The following is a 27719-nucleotide window of genomic DNA, read 5'->3' as shown; positions in this document are numbered from 1 at the left end:
AGCATATTTCTTGGCATATAGTAATACTTCCTAAGCACTATTAGCAGATAGGATACCTGGGGAGAAGGTAAGAAAGATGAAACAAAGAAGATAAAGAAAATAGTCTAGCATATGGTATTTTCTAGTCCTAGTTTTGACAATATTACACATTTAATGCCTTCATAAATGTAAACCAAAAATACTCTGTCGTCATTCTCTTTGAGACATGTCTTCACTTAAAGAACAGTTATTTACAGAAAATCCTATAATAACGTTTTGATAAGAAGTAAGAAAAACCGTTCTCTTTACACTCATTTTTATTAAACAAATAAGGCTGGTAGTGGAACATTTTTTTATTGAATGCATAAACATATAAGTCCCTTTATTAGAGAAACTGTATGTATTGGTGAATATGGTCAATGGTCACATCTATGAGTTAATTCTTTAAAAATCAGAGCCAATAATTAGGATAGATTCTATGCTCTCTTCATTACATTGTGAAGTGCCTTGTGTAGTCATATTCTATTGTTGGAATGACAGCTTGTACAAATTTCAAGAAAATTAGAAGATACCTAAAGGTCTTTAGTTAAGGAAAATAAGATTTGTAAAAAGTTCTGTTTTAAGCCCACATTGTAATTATGCATTCTATTAAGCAATTCATTTCTCAGAAAAAATGTATGACAAAATCTTACATTAAGTCTTATTAAAGAAATTCAGTCATGCAAATTTGTGTCTATTTAACATGAGGTTCTCTATAACTTTAAGACTGCCTGACCATCCATTCCAATATTTCAATGTGAAACTTCTTAATGAGTTCATATAGGCACAATTACTTTGATACAGAATAAGGACAAGGCTGTTCGTGTAAATGAATATAAAATTTACCCATTCACTTGACCCTCTGACTGTTTACAAGTTTGCTAGAGTATGCTAGAAAATGAGGCAGCTTAAAGAGTATAAAGCACTATAGCAAAACAGAAAACAATTAAATGGAAACCCTTCATAATGGACTGATTCTAGGTTAGTATTTGTACTTGCCATAGAATCTGCCATACTGGACTGTTTTTAATAAAATCCTGAAACTTTTTCTATGTTCGATTGCACTTAGAAACATTAAGAGCTTAATTTTTATTGGGGGTAACTGATGACTCCATTATGAATAACATAGAGTCTTCCAAGTTGCTACTTAGTCTTTAATAGAGATGAATGTGCCAATTATGCCTAACAGTATGATTTCAGGAGTAAATGTGGCTCAGACTGAAAGTTCTTGGTTTGTTACAGTAACAAATCAGTGAAAAGTTCCTCTGAGGGATACACTTTTTTAGTGATGCCTAGGTTATCTATAGCTTTAAGATAGTGGTGACCCCTCAGTCTACATCTAAACACTAAGTAGCAAACACCAGTAAGTCCAATATCAACCTAGCAACAAACTATTAATAATTCAAGATATTTAGCATCTGAATCATTCACTTTGCTTCTGATGAAGCCACACTGTGAGTACCTGTATTGTAGAATAGCTTGCTTGGGCATTAACTTTTATTTATTCCTCTTGTCAACCCAAGAGAATTGTATAGAAGTAGTACAGTAAGATATAAGGGTGTGCTCTTCTCTGGAGAAAAATGAATGTACTATATTTTAACAATATCTAAAGCACTTCATGCAGTACACTACTTTTTAATTAACCTTTGTTTAAGCTGCATTCTTTGCTTCAGGGGGATCTCAGACTGACACAATCTAAATTTACTTTTACCTGAAGGGAAAGCAAATTTTTGGTAACATATTAAATTGGAAAATGTACTTAAGAAGAAAATACTCATGTTATTCTAAAGTAGTAGGTTACCTCTGTAACAAGGTAGAGCTAATGAGACACACAGGGACGTGTTCTAATCAACCAAACAAGGCATAACTATCACAACATAACATTTTCTAAATAAATTAAAGATTTCCACGAGGACATCCAGATTTGAGGGGCTACAAGAACTTACAGGTACTATGTCATTGAGGTTACACTAAATTTCTCAAAAAGAAAAAATAAATCCTAAGAGCAATTTTGTCACCAATCACACACACAGGTAAGGATACATATGAACTCCAAGTTCTCCCCCTCCTTCTGCAACAGTCTCAATAATTTTCTTCATCACCTCAGCATGCCTAAAAGCAAAGAACAAATCTTATTAGTGTAGACCAACTAGAACAAAATAGGAAAAGCAGGTATTTGTGTTTGTGAAGACATCTACCTTATTACTGCTGGTAAATTAATCTTTAACATATAATAATTACAAAATATTTTACCCTCTACTCCCTAACAGGTAGGATTGTTGAGCCACATGGACAGTTTTATTGGGGCAGGAGGTAATTTTTAAAAAGCTATGGTAGTCACAATAAGCACAATGACATTAGTTAGCTTTCTGATAATGGGGGCAGACAGGAGAGAGAGAAAACCCGAGAAGGGAAAACTATGCCAAGGGATAAATGTTTGCTCTGAGACACAAAAAAGGATCAGATTGGGCAAATTCAATAAGCAAACGGTCAAAAAAGCTAAGATATCCATAATCTTGTGATTATGACTGTTTAAATAATTAGCTGAGAATAAGCCCACACTGAAGAGGGTTCAAGAAAAGCTACTTGGTCAGAGTTAAGTCTGTATTTTTTCTTTGTCCTAACAGTTATTCTAAAATTTATCTGATTCTATTTAAAATATTTTTTTGGCTTTATATGAAGAAAGGTATTTGTTTTTGTCCTATCCACATATCTTTTCATGGCCAATTGGTGTCTCACCCACACTACAGAAAAGAGTGATATCAAAGGTAACTATCTGGGCATATAATCTAAGAAAAAGGCAATGTACAAAAGAAATATAGTCTTTCATACATACCTTGCCTTAAATAATGCCACCTCAGTTTTTATGACTATATCCTTCATGACAGAAGTAGTCAACTTAGAATATGAGAGTAAATGTATTAGCCCAGAGATCTGAAGGCACAATCCAAGGCAGCCATGGAAAGGCCTAAAATATCCTTGAAATTTCATTTTATCGGCCCCCAGCGTTTTTTGCCACATTTACATCCCATTTCGTAACATAAGCATCCGTTTTATTAAAAATTCTTAATGTAATCACCAGTTAAATTGTTTATCTCTTTTCCGCCAACTGAAAAAAATTTATAGCTCAGAAAGAAAAATGCTTCAGTTTGATAAGCACCGTCCTAAAACCTCAAACCAAAACAGAAACCAACAGAATAGCTCTCAAAAATGAAAACCTTCTAGATTAGGTATTTCAAAACTAAAAACTAACAATTCCTGAATCACCTTTAATGGTTAGCAATATTAAAGTTCTTAAAATAAATAAACTGAAGAAATAATCAAGGCTTTCCATGGGATAAAGTTCAGGAGTAAAGAGGCTGCAGAAAATGAGAAAAAGAATATTAAAGCTTTTTTTTTGCTTTTTGGGTTGTTTTAACTAGAGGAAGGAAAAAACTAAATGTTTTATCAAGTTGGTCAAAGGAATATCAAAGTTTTGATCAAAAATATTATTACTAGTATGTTACCAGTATTTGCCAATGAACTGTGAAAGTTACCTATTAGAAATAACTAACCCAAAGAATTAGCATACTAAACAAATCATGTACATAGGCTCAGCTTCACTTATTTGGCCCTGTAATAAACACACTGATACAAAGAAAATCACAAACTATAAAACGTATTTGACTTGGTAAGGCTGAAGATCTCTCAACTGAAGAATAAAGGTGTATAAAAACTCCTCATATATCTCCCTTCACCAGCCAATAAGAGGAGATAACTAGGCCACCCAGAATAAGCACAAGGTTAACATTATTCTCTACATTCACAGAAAGACACAATAGAACAAACCATATATAAATAATGAATATTTTTAAGTCCAAAACAGGATCTTCTAAACTATTCTGGGAGCTAAAGAGAGGAGTAAAATCACGAAGATCTATTTTATAACTGAACACAGAGAACAAGAAAATATTCTTAATGTATTAAAGTGGTGAGAGTTTTTCCTTTTTCTTATATATTTAAGCACAAGAACACTTTTAAGGAAAATGAAAGAATTTTGATTAAGCAAATTTTTTTCTGTTAGGGTACCATGTTTATAGATATCCAAGCAATAAACCCAAGAAGTGTATACACACACACACACACACACACACACACACACACACACTACATATATCTCTACATATACAGACCTGCATGGGTGAACTGAACACATAGGAGGTGGTGGGAGATGAGGGTGATTTTCAATGGTCACAGTTTTCTTCACATGATCTTGACTGATGTCTTCATACATGTGCTCAACTGTTAAAGGCTGCCGTTGCTGAAAGTATAAAAAAATATTTGAAATTACCATTTAAAAATTTAGCCTCAGCCTCAGTTTATATTTATTCCCCCATCCTACTCACTTACAATTTAGAATTTTAGACTATGTAGAATTGTTTTGGGGAAAATTTACAATTTATTTGTATTAAGAGAGGGAGGAGAAAAGTCACATAGTCAGCACATACAGGCTATGTGACATAGGCCACCACGTTTTGCAGAAAAGATACCATAAAAAGGAAGGTTCGTGGCTGTCAAAATATTTTCCTCACTTTATAACTCATTTTTAGGAGTATTTTATTTTCTTGTTTCCCATTTATAGATGTAAGAATGACAGGTTAAACAAGTTGATCTGATTTCAATTATCCTTTAATTCAATTAAGTTGATGAATTAAAAATGGTTTTCTGATTAAGGGAAAAAAAATACATGTGACATGATCATTTTGTAAATGACTATATATCTAACAGATGTAATCTCAAATATACCAAGTTCAATTTCCCTCACATTTTAAAGGGATAAGCTTAGAGGCCAAGGAATAAATTGTAATATTATTTCTATTTAATAATTAGCATTATTGTTGTCACGTTAAATAATTCATAGTTTATTCAAAATAAGACAGAATCAAGTATATTAATCATAAAATGTAAAACAAATGATTTCTAAAATTTAAAAAGACCATAATTTATACCCATGGACCTAATGAAGATGGAATTAAACCCAACAATTTAAAATATTTACATTAAAATATATTTCTCTTTATTTTTACCTCATCATAGCCAAACAACCATAGTCGTGGTGTCTGGTAATATTTATCATAAGTGATGTAAAGGTCGTAAGTTCTGGTTTGCAAAATAGCATCTTCACCTCCAGCATCAGTTTTAGCTTTACAAGCTTCTACTATTTTTCTTGTGTCTAGGGTAGCCTGGAAAATAATGGAGAAATATTTACAACCATTAAATCAGTCTGAATGTGACATTCTAGAAAATCTATTTTTTCCATCGTATGTTGTTTTTTTTCCTCAAAAGTAAATGAATTTTAAACTCAAAGCTAAAATTTTATTTGCTATAACCAATGTAAATAAATAAAAATTTCTATGAAAGGTCAATATATTATCAAGAACACTAATCCCCAAGTTAACTCATTAAAAATTAACCAAAGAAAACTCAATTTACAAACCTCATCTGTTTCCAACAATCCACTCTCTTCATATTCTGTTATAAAAAGCAACAAAAGATTAATCAGGTTCTAGAAAATTCCCTAACCCAAATTATACGTTACTTCAGAGTATCATTCAAAAACTGGGCTTTTGCTTTTAACTGAAGATACTGAATAAGTAAGTTAATTCTATACTTCAAAAGCAGCAAATATTTCACATGACAAAAGCCCAAAGAAAGTCAGATTGTATAAGGCTTGGTCTGTGTTAGTCTATTAATAATACAAATTGACATAATAATACTGTAGAGTCTTCAGTGACTCCACAATGTAGACAAGGCTATTTATCTAACTGCTTAAGTATGCTCACTGAAGTCATCAGTGACTTCTACTTTGCTGCATCCAGTGGTAAATTCCCAGTTTTTATCTTAATTGACCTCTCAGGCACATCTGGCATGACTTATTCCCTGGCTCCTTTGAAGACTGTTTCCTTGACTTTTAACATAATTTATTTTCCTGGCCTCCTCCCACCTCACTAGCTGCTCCTTCAATATCTCTCTTGCTGGTTTCTCTTCATCACCTTTACTTAAACACCATAGTAACCAAGAGCTCAATTCTTGGACCTTGTCTCTTCTCTATCCACACTTACTCCTATAATGATTCCACCTAGTCTCAGGGGCTTTAAATGTTGATGACTCTCAAATTTATTCCCTAACTGCACACTTGGATATCTTAACTGTTTACTAGATATCCACTGCAAATGGGCACTGCAAATATCCCATGTCTAAAACTGAGCTCCTGACTCCCTCTCCAAAGTTTATTTCTCTTTTAATTTTCCCCATCTCAGTTAATGGCATCTTTCTAGATGCTTAGGTCAAAAACCTTGGAGTTGCACTTGACCACTTTCACATCCACATTCAATCCTGCAGCAAATCCCTTTGGCCCTACCCTCAAAATATGTCCAGAATCCTACTGTTTCTCATCATTACTAATGTTACAACCCTAGCCCAACCCACCATCTTTTCTTGCCTATATAATCAAAATAGCCTCCGAAATGCTGTTCATTTCCCCCTTCAGTCTATTCTCAACATTGCAGTCACAGTGATTCTGTTGAAATGTTACATTATGTCAGTACTCTACTTAGAAAAACCCTCCAATGGCTTCTTGTCTCACTCTGAGTTAAAGTCAGGACCCTACACTAACTATCTGGCCCTTCATCACCTCTCTGACTCCACCGTTTACTACTCTCCCCTCACTCCTCTCTAGGCATAGGCTCCTCCTCACAGTATTTTACATAAGCCACACATAACCCCACCTCAAGGCATTTGCACTCTTCTCCCAGATTTCCAAATAGCTCTCTCTCACTTCCTTCCAGGCTTTATTCAAATGGTATACTCCCAATGAGGTTTTTCTTGACTTACTTAAAAACTGCAACACTCATTCCCACCCCAAGGTTTCCTATCCCCTTTCCTTCCCTATTTTTCTCCCTAACATTTATAACCATCTAATACTGTATTTTGCTTATGTATTTGTTTGTCTTCCCTAATTAGAATATAAATTTAATAAGATCTTGTCTACTGATTTCTAGCACCAAGAACAGTACCTGCTATATACCGTATTGTTCAATATTTATTGAATAAATTAAAGTTACCTCTTATATTAGATGCCATCAGCATTGTTTTTCGAGCAAAATTCCATATATAACAATTTTTTCTTAAACTCTATCCAAGGAAAATTTAACAAACTTATTAAAAGGCTGTCATGTATGTAAAACAGACCTATAGTTTGTACTTAGGGTTCTATGCCATCCCTCCATTCCCAGTTTGGCCAACTGTATGCCATTCAAAGACAGATGGAATCCAGAAACAATACGTGTGCCAAAAGGTGATAAATTTAGTTTCTGATAACTATGAGACATCCAGGTGGAAATGAAACTGAACAAATAAATCTGAAGTTGAGATCTGGGTTGGAGGTTTAGATATGGAAGTCTTGAGCATGGAGATGGTAGGTGAAGGTACTGTGGGCAATTTTGGTTACAAGTAACTCTCAGATTTCCTCAACAAATAGGACTTCATCATAAAAATAAGGATAACAATCTCACTAAAATTTAGGAAGAGATGTACAACCAGGTTTTATAGGGACTTGAAAGTAATCTGGGAAACAAAAGTGAAAGGTACTTTTAGTCCAGCAAACACCACTTGCCATTATGGTGCTTCAACTCTACCTGGCATGATCTTCTACATCTGTAAGCTACAAAACATATCTAGCTCACCCTAACTTCTATGTAGTTTTGGGATTCAACCACCTTACACAGCCTCCAATGCCTGCCCCATTTTTCTTTTCCCCTATATTCTTTTCCTTTTTCCAACTTACACACACACACACACACACACACACACACACACACACACTCTCTCTCTCTCTCTCTCCATTCATATATGTATTTTTTCATATTCATATTTAAACTCTCACAGAGAATCCAATATAACTTATATGCCATCTTTCACAGTGCACAAACTTTTATGCCAGACCACAGTCAGTATGCCATTACAGAAACCATAAGAATAGACAAAATCTGGGAATGTAGAGAGTGAGCAAGAAAAAAAAATGGATTACCATGAAACAGTAACATTTCACAACTGAGCAAGTAACAAAGGAACCCCAAAAGAAGACTTAGAGGAGTTAACAAAAGAAGACCCAATGTCATAGAAACCAAGGAAGGAAAAAAAGAGAAGGATGTGGTTAACAGAATCAAATAATGCAGAAAAGGTAGTAGTATATAATAGATTAGATTTAAGACGGGGGTCACCCTGGTGATAGCTATCTCTTCATCTATTTTTAATTATATAAGGTTTCATGTGTATTAAAGATTATCATGCTAATGAAATATAAAGCTTTGAATAGTCATGTATCACAGACCTGGATTACTTGGTTCTGTTAGGATAATGGGTTTCTATCTCTTGTAACAATAATTTCCTAATACAGCGATTCTCAACTGGCAACCCTAGAAAGTTCAGAATCTTACAGAACTGTGAGGGGATTCTATGTAGTTGAAAAGGCCCCATTAAGAATCACTATCTTTAGGTTTTAGTACAAAGACACTATCAAAAAGGAGAAAGGAAATACAAAATGCACAAGTAAACTTTGTTCTGCTCTGAAATAATTAAAGAACGAATATCTTACAGCTTTAAACTGCATTAAAGATTTATGACTAATATTTATCCCAGCAAAAATAATGCTATCCAAGACTATGTTCTAGATAACATAGAAGAGTCCAAGATAAGATAAGTTTTAAATTAAACAAAATCCTCCCTAGGCTACTAAATGTTAAAATTTAAAACTCAGTGGAGCAGAATTCCTAATCCACAAGAATCACAAATATTCCACAATCAATATTCTAGTGGAATTCAAGTAAATCTAGAACACAAATACCTTCCATATCTGCAGCTTCTCCTTCATCTTCCTCTTCTTCCTCTTCACTTAGTGCTGAACAATCTTGGAGTTTTATACTGTCCTTTGAAATTATATTTAAAATCACTTAAATATGTTCATTAGTTCAAACATGGAACACCCATGTACTAGCATAGTGGTAACTACTGTGAAAATAAGAGTGAAAAGGTAGTTCTTATCCTCAAGAAACTCAAATTCCAGTGGGGATGACAAACCCATATATCAATTATTAAAAGTAACATGTTAAGTGCTATGACTGAAAAGTATCAAAGGCATTATGAAAGCACTAAGAGTCATCTATGCTATTTAAAAATAATTGCTAGTTGCACTCCCAATAAAACAAAATTTTTAGTTAGCCAAATCATTAGTATTAGAAAATCAGTTCAAAGTTATGTTAACTTGTACACACATGATTTAAAGGGGTAAAAGTGTATATATTTATAAATCACAATAAGTTTATAAGCTAAAACAAATTATAAGTCACACACTATGCTTTTAATTTGTTAATATCCTAGCCAAATTAAGCAAGTCATCAGTTATTGTACTTTACAGTTATTACAACATATTAGATTTCACTTCAATTTCTTGACTATTAATATATTAGCACTATAATAAAAGAATGCTAACCAATGACATGTCTAATATGTAGTTATCATTTTCACAAAATTAATATTCTGAAAATCTGAAATCAATATATTAAATGAATAAATTGCACATCTAGTTTCACCTAGGTTATGTCTTACTTAGGGGTGAGTTTATTTACCACTAGAAACTTAAATCATATGTACCACTGTTACACTCAAAATGTGAAACCACAGAAGAGAGACTGCCAGTGTCTGGATAATTATTAGATGAACTAGTATCTAATAAACTTATTATTAAAGTTTAATCATGCTGCCAATATTGATACATGACATAGAATACAACAGAAATTAACAACCAAGATTATTAACACTTGCATCTGGATGGCAAGTATTCTAAGTCCTAGGTTATAAAAAAATAATGTAAATTCTATATTAAATAGGAAATGACAAGAAAGATACATTCTAAATATTCAGACTTTAGTAGGACAGAAGGCTGTTAAGTGGATAACAAGTACAATAACCATTATTGTATTTATTAAAAATTCTTGGAAGGATTACCATAAACTCATCCCAAACAATGCTATCCACATTATTCTACCGTTTATCATTCCCAAAGTCTGAAGTATATACACTAATGGCCAGAGTAAACAAGATGGTTTGAAGCAGCAAAGCCACTATGTGATTCCTCGTTAGTCATTCAAACTCTTCAAACATTTGAATTTCAAAAGTATGAATTCTCAGGCCAATGAACTTAATCTTAATCCCTAGCAAGCATAAAATTATGTATTGAAAAAAATAAAACTTGTTTTAGTATCTAATACTTTCTGTTAAACACCAATTACAAACTCCAAAAGATTCAAATGATAAAAACACACAAAGAATATCATACATTAGTAACTTGCTGTAGCCAATGTTTCCGTAAGAGCAACAGGAACACAATTATTCCATCCAAACAGCCTATCCTCTAAGTCTGTGGTCCCCAACTCCCGTGGCCGCAGAGTTCCCTCCCCTGCCCTGTCCATGGAAAAATGGTCTTCCATGAAACCAGTCCCTGGTGCCAAAAAGGTTGGGGACCACTACTCTAAGTGACTTAACTTTTTTAAAAAATAATTAAGGGTAAAGGCATATTGTATTATTTTTTCATATACTTTCAAACAACTATAGGTATATAAAAACATGAAGACAACTGTAATCAATCTATCTGAGAAATAAAAAGTAATACAATACATACAGCCTAAAGTGACTAAAAACTTGCAAGCTGAAAAATTCCACCCAATTATGTATTTTGCCCTCCCCGCAAAATAAATCATACAATGAAACTTAACTGATTTAGCTTTCATTCATCCAAAATGTGATGAATTTGAATAAGCTAAAGTTTGTATTTAAATTTTCAACAACAAAAACCTCCAAATTACCATTAATTTAAGAAAATACAGACAGAAGAATTGTTTACAATATTTAAACTATAAAATTTAAATATTAGCATCTACTGATTAGCAAGTAGATACCTCCCCCAACACAAATAATCTACTTACACATTTGGTACCAAATATACTTATAAAAGGAAAAAGCCATCTCTTTTAAACTAGCCTAGAAGTCTTTCTAATTAATGAAAATTAGTAGTTTGCACAAGTTACAATCTCAAAAATGTTTTCCTTAATCATACTATAAGGAAAATAAGAGAAGCATTAGAAAGCAATGGTGTTTTGGTATGTTGATATAGAAAAATGAGAGGGGGAAAAATAGCTGGAATTTAAGAGTTTGTATAAGAAAGAGAAGAGTGATTTAAAAATATATATACACATAAGCATATAACTAGATCAATAAATTTAGAAATATAACTAATTAACCAATACCTTGCTTTCCAGTGTAATCTCCTTAACTGCTTCAGTTATTCCTGCAATACCTGTTTAAGATTCAGAAAAGAATAATTTAAATTGTAAACATCCTATTTACTTGATTAAAGCAATATAAAATACACTTAAAATCATCTAAATTCTCATAACTCCTCTGAAATAATAACGCAAATACTAGTAGTATCTTTATAAATGAACTCCAGTAGGAATAATAATCCCAAAGGCACCTCCTTCAAATTAGAAACATATACTAATTTAATGTTTTACCAAGAATTATCTTGTTCTATCATTCTTCCTTGTTTGAGTCTCTATCACAATATTTTCTAAGTGAACAGATTAAAAGACTATAGGATTTATATTTTAATTAAGCCTGCATCAAAATTTTCTCAAAAAGACATGGGTTACTTTGATACAGGTTGAATATTCCTTATCTGAAATGCTTGGGACCAGAAGTGTTTCAGAATTCAGATTTTTTGGATCTTGGAATATTTGCATAAATACTTACCAGTCAAGCATCCCTAATTTGAAAATCCAAAATGCTGCAATGAGCATTTTCTTCGAGCGTCATAATGAGCACTCAAAAAGTTTTGGATTTTGATGCGTTTCAGATTTCAGATTTTTGGATTAGGGATACTTAACCTATAAACCATTTGCTTTAGAAATCTAGGACATTCAAAGATAGTATCATATCAAACTTACATGGATGGGGCTTTCTACTGAGTGTTTCCACATTTTATTTAATCCTTATAAACATTATACAATGTGAGGCAGTTAGAGTAACTGTGTGCCAAATGAAGTCCCCAGAGAGGTAAAATAATCTGCTTGTGTCTCACACCCAGTTAAATGAAGAAACTGGGATAAATATCCATACATGCTGACTTTTTGTTCAGTTCTCTCTCTGGCATACTTCACTGAGCAAATACCTCAGAACCTACTTGTCTCAATGAAAGTATTAAGCAGTTGCAGTACCACCAGTCAGTTACACATTTCTAATTCAAAATACCTGTCAGTGTTCTCAAATAGTTTAATAAGGATGGGAAATATAATAAGACAAAAGTTGCTAAAGTTATTACAGAATAAAACCCAAATCCAAAATATGCTTAGCTCCTTTGTTAATCTTTTAAAATTTTGGTATATTTATTCAGCATGCCTAAATCAAAGAATTTCACAAATGGAAGATGTCAGAATCCACAGATCTAGTGTAAAGCTTTTACTTCATAACAGTTTTTCTAGAAATTACTATATAATAGGTATGATTGTTTCATAACATTAAACCCAAATTGTAACATATTGAATTGATGTTACAAAATGATTCACTGAATCCTACATATAAAAACAAAGAAAATAAATCTCTTCAATTTGTCAAAATAATTACATGTATTAGTACCCCAATAAATCAGACTTTTCTAAAACAAAGATGTAACTGGTAAAGGAAAATGAAAGCTTAAATTATTCTGATGAGGGTAATATTTTTAAGGGTTGTGATGGTTAATTTTATGTCAACTTGGCTAGGCTGTGGTGGCCAGATGTTTGGTCAAACGCCAGTCTAAATGTTGCTACAAAAGTATATTTTAGATGTGATGAACATTTAAATAAGTAGACTAGGTAAAGCCGATTATCCTCCACAATGGAGGGGAACCTCTTCCAATCAGTTTAAGGCCTTAAAAGACTGAGGTCCTCCAGAAGAAGGAAATTCAGCCTCCAGACTGCCTTAGCATTCAAGCTGCAACATCAATACTTCCCTGAATTTCCAGTCTGTCTGTCAGTGTGCCCTGCAGAATTCAGACTTGCCAGTCCCTGTAATCATGTGAGCCAATTCCTTAAAGTAAATCTATCTATCTATATCTATACCTATACCTATGCGGTCATCCCCACTTATCTCTAAAAGGGATTTGTTCCAAGACACCCAGTAGATGCCTGAAACCACAGATAGTACTAAACCCTATGTACACTATGCATGACAGTCGATCTGATAACCAATACAGCTACTAAGTGACTAATGGGTAAATAAGGCACAGCATAGATATGCTGGACAAAGGGATGATTAGCATCTTGGGAAGAAGGGAGTGGGACAGCAGGAGATTTCATCACACTTCTCAAAACAATGTGAACTTTAAAAGTGACGAATAATTTCTAGACTTTTCCATGTAATATTTTGGGATGGTGCTTGATCATGTTTAACTGAAACTACAGAAAGCAAAAGCATGGATAAGGTGGGGACTCTGTTTCTCTGGAGAACCGCAACTAATATAAGGGCTAATAGAAAAAAAAGAAACCAAAGAAAGCAGGGATGAAGCAAAGGGAACAAAGCTGAATAAGGAACCAGCACCTGGCCTTATAAATCAATTGGAAGCATTGCTTTAATCAAATTAGGATATAATTTGCTATGGTTTGAATGTCCCCTCCAAAATTCATGTTGAAATTTAACCACCATTGTAATGATATTAAGAGGTAGGACCTTTAAGAAGTGATTAGATCATGAGGGGTCTACCTTCTTGAATGGACTGACATCATTATTATGGGAGTAGGATTGTTATCTTGGGAGTGGGTTTCTGATAAAAAGATGAAGTTCAGCCCCCATCCTGTCTCTCACACATCCTTCTTCACTAAGTGATGCCTTCTGCCATGTTATGATGCAGCAAGAAGGCCCTCACCAGATGTGGCCCTTTGATCTTGGACTTCTCAGCCTCCAGAACCGTTAGCCAAATAAATCTCTTTTCTTTATACATTGCCCAGTCTAGGGCATGCTGTTATAGCAGTAGAAAATAAACTAAGACATAGTTTAAAGCTAAAATTCGATGGGTATCTCTCATAAACATTATTTAGAATTTATTACACTAACTTAACTGTAGTATAATACTATATTATATTTTCCATATATGAAAATGATGTTACTTGTTCCCTACTACTAGAGAAAACTTTTTTAGTTGTCAGTTGAATTCCTGTAGATTTTTGTCAATCTAATCACATTGATACCTACTATCTCTGTGGTAAATGACTTTGAAATACAAACCTGGGTTTTGGGACAGTGATTAAGAAACAGACTACAACTAGACAATAGAGGAACTCATTAACTTGACATCAGAAACAGTGCTAGAACAATGGTTCTAGCCAGTCAGCAGAGAATGTACTGTACTACTCATGTGCTGCCAACATCTTCCAGCCACAAGAAAACTAAAGCAGAATAGTTCATAGATTTTAGAAAGATCGCTCCCCCCTGCAAAAAAGTCTAACAGCACTACTTGGCGGAAGAAAAGAGGATCATTTCTGAAATTATTTTAAAAAGCTGCTCAATCTGTTATTTCCTCTAGGCCTTGATATAACAATATTTAACTCATTAATAAGCAAGTAGGTTTCAGATTAAGGAGCCCAAGTCCTCCATCTGTGCCTATTATCTCCATAAGGAAACAAATGGGAGCATTTCTTACACAGAGGAGAAGAGAAACTGACTGAAGGAGGTACTTTTACCTGTGCAGATTACTTAGCCCTCTGTCTACTGCAGTTGAGTCTCAATGGGGGTCAGCAATTTTTCCCCTCATGGAACATTTAGTAATGTCTGGAGGCATCATCACAACTAGGGAATGCTGCTGGCATCTCGTAGGTAGAGGCCAGAGATACTGCTAAACATTCTACAATGCACAGGAAATAAACAATTATCTGGCCCAAAATGTCAATAGCGCCAAGGTTGAGCAACTCTGCTTTATTACTACTGTTGAGGATATACCTCTTAGTCTTTAGGACTCAGAAGAAGAAAACTTGGTTTTAGTACCATGGATTTAAATTTAGAACACATTTTCTTCATCAAAACTAAGTCATAAATAGTAGTTAGCTACTACAGCAGCACATAGTAATAGTCACATAAATATAATGGTAAAATAGGATTTTAGGACTTGGAATAAAAAAGCTTATTCAGGGTTTCAAACATACACTTAGGAAAGCCTTGAATTCAATTTAACAAATATTTATTGAACTTCTGTATCATACACTATGATAGATATTGAGAATTCAACAATGAATCTCTACCTTCACGGAGCTTACAGTACTTAAAAGTTTTTTCAGTAGTCATTCAAAAAATAATTATTAAATACTTTTAGATGCCAGTTCTCTGGTTAAAATAAATATGAGTACAGTTCCTGTCATGGAGGGGATCATATCCAGCAATGAAATGACATGTACACAAGAGACTCTAAAGCAAAGTAGTACGCATACTCAGTATTTCTGACTGGCTTTATTTTTTCCTCTATTTAGAAATAAAAAAATAATATGGGTATTTCAAAAGTGCAACTGAAGTAGCAGGTACTACAGAAATTTAGTATGCTCCAAGGGCACTTTTTTTCTTTTTCTAATTTGTCCTTTTGCTTTTTTCACGTAAAAGTCTACTGGGACAAAACTGTGCCTTTATATATTATTTTTAATCAAAGCTGTTATAAAAGGTTGTAAAAGAGTTTAAAACAATTTAAACTAAATATGGGCCATTCTACTTTCCTCTTACCTGTGTTGTGGTATGTATCTACCCATCCCCCATCACCATCATCTTCTTCAATAATAGCTTCCAATTCATCTGAATATTCCATCTGTTTGCACCGCTTGTAGCATGGCACTATTAAAAAAAAAAGACGACAGCACAGCAAATAGTTACTAGCACATAATCTGCTAACCATAAATCCATTAGAAACATAGCTTATTCCATAAATATAATATTTACACCAACAAAACATTAAGTGAATACATTTTACTTTTAATGAAAGTGATTAAAAGATATTCAGGCCACAGACACATAATTATTTGACCACATTTATCTTTCTCTAAATTGCATTGTCAGAAGACAAGTAGAAAGGCTCTGTTGGGAGTGTTCTATGCAATTTTTTACCATGATGGTCTGTGAAGAGCAGCAGACCAAAGCCAAAGATGTCCTTGTTCAATTTCAGGCTAAAGAATAATACCTTATATTTTAATGGCTTTACTCTCATAATGTGGTACCACCTGTCATACTCCAAGGTGGGAGAGGTGACCCCTAGTTTTCAATGCTAAGGTAATGTTCAATATGAATTTCATGATTCATATTTAAGTTTCAGTTATTTACAATAAAACAGTTTAAAACTGACCAAATGGCTAAATTTTATTTCCTTATACAACACTGGTACAAAGTTCTCCACACAGCAAATTTGTCAATTAACAGGTATTATTATTCATAAGCCTAAAATTGAACAATTATAAGGTAACAACATTATGGTGTGGGTCAACAAATTACAATTAATCTCCTGATTTTTTTAAATAAGCAGGATATAAATTATCATTCCTAATAAAAACTATGCTGTAAGAAAGAAAAAACTACTGTTTTGTATATATTATTTTCCCGTTTCCTATAAGTAAATTAGAATAAAAATCAACGCATTGTTTGATTAGGAACTTCAACACCTTTTTGACGTTGTTTTTGAATTAACTTCATACAACACTACCTGTTTGAAAACATTTTTTGTGCCTATAGGCAATTCTTCAATGAATGGCACAACGGATAATGAAACCTTTATCTTTGAGCTTTTAAATGTCAAAGGTAGTACCAATTTCATTTTCCATGAAAAATTTAAGTCTAAAGAAGATTAAAATCAAATACCTAAAAAGATTATGATTATAAAATCAACTTTAAAAAATCCAATCAGAATAAGTCTAACTTTTCTTAGGGATCTCCTCCTTCATAACTTTACAACTAGATCTTTTGGCATAAAGAAATAACAAAGAGGAAGAGGAGATAAAAATCAACTAAGGGAAAAAATATTCCAGCAATAGAAAACCTAAAGCTTCATTCATTTCCAAATTTCTGTCTGAGAGAAGCTGTAAGCACCACTTTAAGCCAAAATTAGGATACTTGCTAAGAGTTTTTCTTTTTGTTGATTTAATATAACTCTGCGAAATTTACTAAGGTATACAACATAATTCTTACCATTTTTGGTTACCAAAAATTGTTTGCCTGTTGGTAGGTATGCCTTCACTTTCACCTCCTCCCCGGTAGCCCTTTAAAAACAGTGAAAAGCACAAAAATACAAAATATATTTAAAAGGCAAATACAGAAGATATTAGATATAAATCTCAAAACTAAAGAATCTACACCCCTGAGAAAACTTTTTAGAAATGATAAGAGAAGGACGCCATATGTCAGGACATGGAAAAGCACAATAATGTAAGTGAAACATGCTGATACAGAGCTAACAGAATTTGGATTAAATATTAGACCAAAAAGGTAGAATAATAGAGAACTATTAAGCAGCTATTATGTTTGCCTCTAAACAAAAAGAAAATGCTGCTCTTTAGTGAGCTGTAGTCTACTGCATAATCTCTCAGATTTTTATTCCTAAAGTACTGTTCATTTGAGAACAAGAAAAAAAACAAAACTGCATATTACATAACAATGTAGGTGTTTGGCAAAATCTGTTCCTGCTACTGTGTTAAAATTGGAACTAAGAGACAAAAGATGCTTTGAATAAGATGATAATATTGAGAATAGTAATGCTTGAAAATAAACAAGAAAACACTTTTATTGAGTGCTTGTTAAGTATAGGTCTTAGAACTACAATGTGCATTATTTTCAATTAATCCTCATAACTCTAAAAGGTAGGTAATATTAATATTCCTGTTTTAGAGGTAAGTAAACTAAAGCTTAAAGAGATCAGGTTGCCCACAGTCACAAAACCAGAAGGTAGAAGAGCCAGGATCAAGTCAAGCAACTCCAGGGCTCTTACTCTCGAATACTCCTTCCTCCATGAGTCAGAGCCAGCTATAACATTCCTGAGCTACTCTGGCATCAGTCATTAAGAATTTGTTCACAGATTCTTCTGTTGGTCATCTATTGGAATTGGTCAGAGCTGGGGTGAGCATAAACTTGAAGTTCTGCTGCTTTTCTAAGCTTCAGTATTGAGTTCAAACCACAGATTAGAGAACAATATAAAGCCAGGAAATGCCCAAATATCATTTGACAGCCTTCTAGGCTTTTTTGACTAGTCCCAAGCATCAAATTCCATGATGTCATGGCAATGCCTGAAGGTCTAAAAGAAGTTGTTAAAATAAGGTCATGATAACACTTGTGGACACTAAGCATAGAAATAATCTGTTTCCAGCACTAATTTAAAATGAACTGTTGCTTTGGCTCAGCAATTCAGCCACAAATATGGACACTGAAGTGGAGTATAATTGAGTTCTAAGTCAGAATAAAATTATTGCAACTATCACAATTCATAAAACAGAAATATAAATAGTACCTGTTAAAAGATCCTGTCCATAGATACAAACCCCTATAACAATCCTATAAGTCAAACACTTAAACTACTTACATAATTAACGGCTATGACAAAGATATCTCAATAAAGACAATGCACATCTATCATATTGAAAACAATGCTAAATCAGTTTTTTTCACAAAATGAGTTATCATGTTAAATTTTATATACCTATTTGACTTGAACTATATTTAGGTCATTATATATGAAATGTCCAATTTTGAATCAAAAGTGTAGTTTATTACATCTTAAACAAGCAGTACAATTAATCAGAGTATGCACCTAAACTATCAACACAGTTTTGCCATCTTAACAGTGGCTTATTTATGCCAGCAGCAAAGAAGCCCAGAGAGCAAGTGGCAACGAAATCACAAAAGGCATTTCCACAGCTTGTTGAGAATTGAATATTTTTTCTTGCAAGTAGTCCAAAGCCTGGAAGAAGTGGTAATCAGTTGGTGCAAGGTCTGGTGAATAAGGTGTATGACAGACAGTTTCCAAGACCAGCTGCTGTAGTTTGAGCAGTGTTTGTGAGACATGTGGTTGAGCGTTATCTTGCAAGAATACTGGCCTGTCTCTATTGACCAATCTCAGATGCTTGCACGCATCCTCATTATTTGACCAAACTGGCTACAGTAGACATCTGCTCTAGTTGACTGACTAGGTTTCATGAAGCTATAATGGATAATAACAGCACTAGACCGACCATTAGCTTTTTTGGATGAATATTCGGTTTTGGACTGTGTTTTGGCACTTCATCTTGACCTAACCATTGTGCTGAATGCTTGCCATAGTCAAAAAGAATCTATTTTTCATCACACATAACAATACGGTGTAGAAATGGTTGGCCTTTATGTCATGACAGAAAAGAAAGGCAAGCTTCAAGATGATTTCTCTTCTGATGCTCGTTTAATTCATGTGGAATCCATCTATCCAGCTTCTTTACCTTGCCGATTTATTTCAAATGGTCCAATATTGTTGGAATAGTAACTTCAAACCTTGCTACTAATTGAAGTGGAGGTTGAGATGGATTCACTTTCACTACAGCTTTCAGCTCATCATTATCCACCTTGGTCTTAGGTTGCCCACATGGCTCATCTTCAAGATTAAAATCACCAGAATGAAACTTCTCAAACCATCAACATACTGTTCATTCATTAGCCACATCCTTACAAACACTTTGTTGATATTTCAAGCTGTGTGTGCTGCACTGGTTCCACGACAGAACTCATATTTGAAAATAACATGAATTTTTGACTTATACATGGTTTCACAAAAATTGCTCTAAAAAAAATTAGAAAGATAATCACAAGCCAAAATGTGTGTTTGAAAGACAGTGAACCTTCACTGTGAAAATAAAACAAGAAGTGTCAAAGTGATGTGTCAAGAGATATTAATGGTCAAACTTAGCACTTAAGGAAATTGGACATTTCATACTTAAAACCTAAATATATAATTCATAGATCAGATCTTAGCCAAATATAGTTTAAAGAGAAAGTTTATGATGGAGAAAGAAAAAAAAAAACACCCTTACTAAATCAGAGAGCTTCTATGATATGAGCTCAATATTAAATATGGACCAAAAATACATGCAGGAAAGCAGGAAAGAAAAAGACATAAAAATAAATGATTCTGATATTTTGGTCTTTTTTAGTACCTAAGAAATAATGCTCTAGATCCTCAGTCTCCAATCTCTGGGCTGCGACCTGGTATAGGTCCATGGCCTGTTAGGAAACGGCCATGTATGACCACCTGAGCTCTGCAACATTCCCCCCCATGACACCCCACCCCCAGGTCCGTGGAAATACTGTCTTCCACAAAACCAGTCCCTGGTGCCAAAAAGATTGGGGACTGCTGCCCTACATGATTAAAAAGCAACTGATAAAAAGCAGCGACAACTGTTTCAGGTACAAGTTAACTAAAAAAATGAAGGGGAATAAAATAGGCCACAGATGAAAGAGAGTTCCAACTCTGGCTTAAAAAAGCTTAATTATTTAAGCTCTTTAGATATTAAGGAAAACATCATCACAATGAGAACCCTGTTAATCATAGAACCCTTACCCCCAATCAAAACTGTACCTTTCAACTATGATTGAGTTTTTACCACAATTACTTGAAAGTAATGAAACTACATTTATTTTAAAGAATTCTGTTATTATTCGGGATACTTTAAAATATAATAGTAAAGGAAGTAAATCCATTTATCTCAAATATGTCCATCTTTTGGGCTAATACAAGAAAATAAAATAGGTATAACACCCACTTGTTCTTCCTTTATTTTGAGTACCACTAGGGTACTGTTTTAACAGAAAAATCTACTGGAAGGAAGTTAAACTGGTCATTCTAATTTTCATGCACTAACTTATTTTGCCATAATTCTCAAGCCATACCCTTACTAATTTTCTATTCTTTGCTCAATATTACTTACCATTGCCATGTTGGACAGTGGTGGACTAAATGATCTCCAGCTGCCACAAACTATTCAGGATTTAGAAGGAATATGAAAAAAAGGGGAAAAAAATTGAACATCACTGAATGTACAGTAGTAAAATACCAAAATGATTGTCTTGGGTAACTCTGATACCTAATAATCAATTAAAATACAAACAGCACCAAACCTGCTTTACCAGCCTTGAGATTTATCTCTATTATTACTAATTTGCAAAAATTTTTAAAACCCAAAAAATTTAAATTAATTTTGGAAGAAAAAAAACATTGAGTACTATTTTTTTAAAAATTCAATTTTTATCACTGGATTTAAAAATGCAAAAAGCATACCATATCATAAAAGTAAGGCTACAAGATTTAAAATGTCAAAATTCATTTTAAGAATAAATAAAATGTGAGATTCTTGCTAATGACTGAAATGCAGTAAAAATCTGAAAAAAAATACTAAATAGATACCAGTCTAAAATGTAAACCTACTCATATCACAGTGCACATTTCTTCTTCCTCTTTTATTATTTTTAAAAATTTAAGCAATAGCCAGTTGTGAAAGCTTTTTCATACTCTTAAAGGAATCATTAATAAGAGAGAATTGCAGTGCCAAACAATGGGAAAAAAGTTAGAAGCTTTTGGATTGACTCTGTAAACACCTACAAAATTAAGCAAAAATTAAGAAAATGAATCCTCTAACAAAACTTTGGACTTTCTGGGCAAGCTGAACTGTGCAAGTTTTTGTTTTTCTTCAGAAATAAAAACTATACTAAGGGAGAAACAGTTTAGTTTACATGGACACGAAGTGAAGGACAGAAATTCTGCTTTTTCTGAGAGCAGAAAACGAAAGTCTGTTAAGCATAACTGCAGTGCCTCAACTCAAACAATATGCCCACATACTTTCCCAATTACTTCTATTTCACAATAGCTCTAAGTTAAAAGTTGTATTGTTCACAGGTTTATTCCACAGCAAAAAAATCACAATATATTTAATTTTCTAATGCTTTTCTGAGAATGTAAGCCTATATAAAATACTGCATCTTGAGAGCAGAATTCTATCAAATAAGAATTCTAAGAATAACCTCTTTTAAGATGAATCATTAGCAAGATATAGCAACTATATCCCCAAAAGAAACTATATAAATGTTTCTGTTCTTTCATTTCAAGTAATCTTTGTATTAAACTTGTAAAGACAAAAACCAAAATGAAAACAATAGTTTCCTCCTCAAGCTTTAAACATTTGGGGGTCACTGCAACCAAATGCTATATTTAGTTCTGCAGTTATCAGGAACTAACTACCACCAAGAGTAATCATTTAAACAAAATACAAGCAAAACAAAGAATTAAAAAAAAAAATTCTTTAACTATATTGTCTTGAGGTGACAAGACTCTAATATTTTATCCCTCTAGCAGCTTCTATTTAAAAATATAACAGAAGCACTAGATAGTAAGGAAAATTATAAAAAACAGAATTGCACCAATAATTAGTACATGTGTACATTTGCCCTCATTAGCAATGGTAATTACCTGCTTCATACATTCAAATGAAATAAAATGTAAACTATAGACAAATTTCTAATTGATCGATATTGCCTGCAGTAGCTTTCTCGTAATGATTAAATGCTCTCTTGTGAGATTATGAACATATAATTCTGACTCACTCCAACAAGACAGAATCAATATTTATATATTGGTGAGCAACTCTATTCCTCAAGCTACCCTCTATTAATAGTATTCTACTTAATCAAATCATACACACATCTAAATTAAAGTATTTTTTCTGATAACACACTATTAGATACTGGCTGCCCCTCTTTTTAAATACAATATTACCACAACTCTCTGAAAACAGAAAGATAGTTGGAGTCTGAGAGGCAGAAACCCAGAAATAGTAACAGGAAACAAATGAACAAATTAACTCAGTATACAATATTTACCCAAACCAAATGATGCCTTTCCATTTTCCTCCTCCAGGTTCATTTTAGTCTAACTCAAACCTGTCACTGTGCTCTATCCCAAGCCAACATTATATGCTTGGTACCCAGATGGATTAGTTTTGCCTTGGATTTTTTTAAAAAGGGGAAAATTCAAAAATTGTTTCATAATGCAATTAAATGTAACAGGTATTCGTTCTAGGATGAATTCCTGTTTTAAACAGCATAATTCTATACAATGACCACAGACTTGAATCTCTAACTCCAAACTGGTTTTATTTGGCATTTGAACTTAAATTAATGAAACCTAATGTAGAATAGAACCTTCAGAAAATGTCTAACCCAAACCCTTCATTTTATAGATGAGGAAACATGAGGCCTGGCCTGGATAGCTTAACTGATTTGCTCAAGTTAGGAGAAATTAGAAAAATGGGTCTAGAAAGCAGGTCTCCCAGGTTATTTCGATATCACCATATATCTTCACTAAAAATAAAGACAATTTTAGGTAAATGATCAGTCCAGCAAACCATTCTGAGAACTCACCACGATTTTGGACTAGAGAGATTTTATCACAATTAAAAATTGAAAGATCAGTTAATTCTCTGGCTTGAGACCTTGGAATTTACAGCAGCAGCCTCATCACACAACATGGCTTATTCCAAAATGTTTCTTTCAAAACAATGAATAAAGTTCCATTGCCAATGAGTGGTGTTTTCAGTGAGAGTTAAAGATTAAGCTTAAATTCTTTGTCTTTTATTAAGAACAAAATAAGTCTGATAAAGCCATAACTATTCACAAAACGTGAGTCTAAAAAATGTTTTTAGCCCAGTATTTCTCTAGGGACAACAAAATAAACTCCCTAAGCAAAAGAGAAGTCTTATACAAATTTGATGAACAAATGATTGCTCAAAATATAGTTCTATGTTAAAAGTTCAATAAATTACAATTGGCGTATTTAGCTGTTATTTCTGGCATTAAGCACTTTCAACATTACTTGGTTAGCAGAAAAAGTGAAATAATGATGAAAAAATCAGTATCAAGTATGTAGTAATAAAATAAATTTAAGCTGAATATTAAGAGAAATTAATGTCCAAGTAGTGAGCAAAGTTTCCCAATGGAAAGCCATGAAACTTCACATCTGGTAAAGACAAAGCCAACACAGCAAGCTAAAAAGTTCACTGCGCGGCTCAGTATAACACAAATATGAGTGAAGGATAAGTGACCATAGAAGTCTTTTCCATTCCTTCTTCCACCCCCATTTCTAAATAATGAGGAACTAAAGACAAATATGAGAAGTCGCAAATTGAGACAGAAGTTACATCTTTTCCTCTATGGGAAGTAGAAATTCCCATAAATCACTAATATAGTCAACAAAATCTAATTGTACTAAAATCAGAATTAAAGTTCAAGATGTTTTCTTAAAAAGCAGAAAAGCCAACTAGTTTAACATACTTGTAAAATACAAAGCCTTCAGAATATCTGCAACACTCACCTCTTCTGGGGTGATTACACCTGTTTCTTTAAACTTAGATTCCTAAGGAGAGCAAAAAGAGTAACAGTATTATACTACCCTTCACTTCCAATTTAAACATGTTTTAGGGACAATTATTTGCCTGGTACCCTTCTAAGCTATGGAGCACAAACAAAACATGTATATATCAATAGATATCTAATGTAGGAAACAGGCATGAAAATAATTACAATATTATTTGATCAGTACTATAATAGAACAATGCTCTATGGAAAAACATTCAAAGGTTTAAATAAAAATGAAGCCTGATAATGATTCTGTGAAATGACCAGATATCTTTATCTTATAGCACAGTAAAAACGTCTTAAAGATTTTTTAGCCATCTTACAATTCAATGTCTTATTTAAACTGAGTAAATATTAGAAACCAAATCTAGAAATTACTTAACATTTTCCCATTATTCTCATCTCCACTAAGATACTGATACAATACAATATTCTCTCCTCTAAAGCAAGGATGATATTGACTAAATTTTTCTAAACGTTAAGTTACATGTAAGATTTTGTGGTAAGGTCTAAAAAAACGATTCATTCATGAACATTATTCATTCAATATATATTACTAACTACATGTGCCAGGCACTATTTGAGCCAATGGGGATACATGTGTGAAAAAAATAGAGCAAACTCCTTCTTGCCCTCATAAGGAGTTTCAACTTTAGTTGAAGAAGAAAAGCCAAATGGTAATGAACAGCATACTACAATAAAAAATGAAGCAGAGAGGAAACTGCAGGGTAGTAGCGGAGAAATGGTCATTTAAAATAGAATGGTAAGAGAACAAACACATCACGGACTTGAAAACCATAAGGAAAGGAACAAGCCATAGGCTATAGGACAGAAGAGCATTTCAAGCTGAGGGAAGAGTACATGCAAAATCCTGGAAGCAAGAATGTGGTTGACGAAATAATAAAAAGGAGGTAAGGTTAGCTAAGCAAGAGGGATCATGGTATAAAGGAAGGGATGAGATTGGGGACTGTACCAATTAACTGGAGTCTTAAAGATGATTGTACGAACTTTGGCTTTTACTGCATGTATGTCCTCCAAACAAAAAATGATTTTTTTCTTAATTTTTACTTGCTAAGAGAAGGCCACTATTTCTTTCCTGGGGATTTTGTTTTCTCTACTTCACTTCACTGATCTAGCAGGAAACTATAAGGATTTTCTCTGTAAACCAACAGTTTGCACACAGGAGTGACAAGGAAAGGGTCATTAATTCTGCTTTCCTTTTTACTAAAAATATACACCTTGCACACTGAGATGCTAACACTTCTTTTTCAGTTTGATGAACAAGTAAAATGACTCCTCAAAACATAATTCTATGTCATAAGTTCAATAAAATACAACTGACCTATGAAATAGCCATTTCATATTTAATTTGGCGGGTCTCTTGCTCCTATCTCACTGAAACTAAAAAGTTGCAACAATTGTGTATTATTAAAATGCCATATACCTGGGCAGATATGCCATTCTGAAAAGGTAACATAATATACAAAAGAAGCATTTGGTTCAAATGTCAAAATTATTTTCAAATTTTAAATAGTTGACTAAATAATCTTAATTAAGATAACTTTCATAGAAAACAAATATAAGCAAAACGAAGAGTTGAAGTTCTCATTTACAATCGTTCCTGACTTTTTTCTTACCTGGCCCAACAAGATATCATTTTAAAAGGAGTCTTAAAATCAGAATAAAAAGTACAGACCTAACATTTCCCTTTGTCGTGGAAAGGGAGCAAAGTAAAACTGTCCACTACTCTTCTTAACATATCAGAGTATTTCTTCCCCACACTGAGACTGGTAAAATTCTAACTGAAAGCTTAAATAAAAAAAAAAAAAAAACACTAAGCAAGAGCTTGCCATTCATTTACTACCATTATTCATTTTTCAGACAGCAAAAATAAAGTTGTATCATAAAACTTACTACAAGAGTTATTAAAAAATTGACAGCAGTTTTAGAAAATTACCTTTGAAAATAAGTAAGCAGTCACTGCTGTAATAACTATGTGTCACAATTTTACTTTAAAAATGTAGTATTGTTGCCAATATATAAAAAAGTTACATATACAAGATGCTCAAGCTGCTCCTTATCACTGTGCTAAGATTAACCACCAGGTGCAGCTATTTTAAAAGCTTGGGAAAGGGAGGTTTTGATTGTTAGCTGGGTTCAAGATTACTGAATGAGAAAATGTTACAAATTTCACCTCTGTCCTCTGAAATCTAAACGAGTTGGGACCTCAGTCGCAACTTACCTATTTCATACTTCTAAGAAAATTTCTATGAAACTTGAAAGAAAAGTGACGTATCACTTTAGTACCAAATATTGAATTCATTTTTTAAAAAGATAAGCAAATTCCTTGTTTAAAAAACTTAAAAGACTTCAGATGTTAGGATTTAACGTTCTTAAATCTACTTGGCCGCCGACCACCTTCCAACCCGACGTACCAAGAAGCGCAGAGTTACGACGGGTGAAGAGAAGAACACGCACAGAGCGTCGCCCCAAGTTTACCCCTGAAAAGCCAGTAAGCCGTACAGAACAGCCGGGTAAGACCACGGATGGGGGCAGCACCTGGGTCCCACCCTTACCACCTTCCTACGCCTTTCCCCGCCGGAAAAGACAAGCTCCTCCGGCGCCTGGTCCTTGCAGAGTTGAGCAGTGTCTGACAGCCCCTGGCAAGCCCGGCCTGGCTTACCTTGAGGACCGGGGTCAGGTACTCAGCCACTTCCAGTGCCTTTCCCTTCACCGTGTTAATCACATTCTGCATCCTGGGGCCGGAGTAGCAACCGGCCCCGCGACGGGGTGGGATGGGCAGCCGGGACAGGGGCTGGGAAGTCAGAAAATGTCCCCGCTGCCGCCGACTCGCATCAGCACCCTGCCGGCGGCACCCGAGGGGACAGGACTGGACGCGACGGGACGGACGGGACGAGGGGGAGGGGCAGCGGGCACGGCGCGCGAGAGCAGAGCGCGCTCCTCCCGCCCCAGGCAGCGCGCGCGGGCCGGGCCCAGCTGTCACCTGGCCGCGAGGGAGGGCAGCGGGGCCGAGGGGAGAGCTGGGGGAAGAAGCGGGCGCACGCGCACCCCTTGCCCTCTCGGACGCTGTCTTTCCTCCCTCTGCTTCACTCGCACCCCTTCCGACTTCCCCTTCCTTCTCTCGCTCTCTTGCCGTAGCTCCGCCGCCACCTGGGTCTCACGTG

The 27719-nt window shown here is 34.1% G+C and overlaps 1 protein-coding gene across 2 annotated transcripts; it reads right to left on the bottom strand.

Annotated features, from left to right (window-relative positions):
* Nucleotides 1-278: 278 nt before the first annotated feature.
* Nucleotides 279-27719, bottom strand: ATG3 (autophagy related 3). Of its 2 annotated transcripts, none has more exons than XM_045540303.1 (13): nucleotides 27539-27719; nucleotides 27218-27349; nucleotides 24491-24532; nucleotides 21057-21106; nucleotides 17302-17372; nucleotides 15853-15960; nucleotides 11361-11410; nucleotides 8903-8984; nucleotides 5495-5529; nucleotides 5085-5240; nucleotides 4191-4318; nucleotides 2062-2130; nucleotides 279-551 (listed from the first exon to the last, which is right to left on the bottom strand). In XM_045540303.1, the coding sequence occupies exons 2-13, from the start codon at nucleotides 27287-27289 to the stop codon at nucleotides 470-472; spliced, it is 945 nt and encodes a 314-aa protein (XP_045396259.1). In that variant the 5' UTR covers nucleotides 27290-27349; nucleotides 27539-27719; the 3' UTR covers nucleotides 279-469. The 2 variants fall into 2 exon arrangements, with proteins under 2 accessions (XP_045396259.1, XP_045396260.1); XM_045540304.1 differs by having other exon boundaries at nucleotides 27604-27718.

The sequence above is a fragment of the Lemur catta genome, chromosome 1 (genome assembly GCF_020740605.2).
Source record: "Lemur catta isolate mLemCat1 chromosome 1, mLemCat1.pri, whole genome shotgun sequence".
NCBI lineage: Eukaryota > Metazoa > Chordata > Mammalia > Primates > Lemuridae > Lemur > Lemur catta.
This window is presented reverse-complemented; position numbering and strand designations above follow the sequence as displayed.

Excerpts from the sequence above, each read along its gene's own strand:
- ATG3 (XM_045540303.1), bottom strand. The coding sequence starts at position 27,289 with ATGCAGAATGTGATTAACACGGTGAAGGGAAAGGCACTGGAAGTGGCT. Across the intron at positions 11,411-15,852 it reads AGATACATACCACAACACAG|GTATTGCAGGAATAACTGAA; the intron begins GTAAGAGGAAAG and ends AATCTTAAACAG. Across the intron at positions 5,530-8,902 it reads AGAAGCTGCAGATATGGAAG|AATATGAAGAGAGTGGATTG; the intron begins GTATTTGTGTTC and ends TTTTTATAACAG.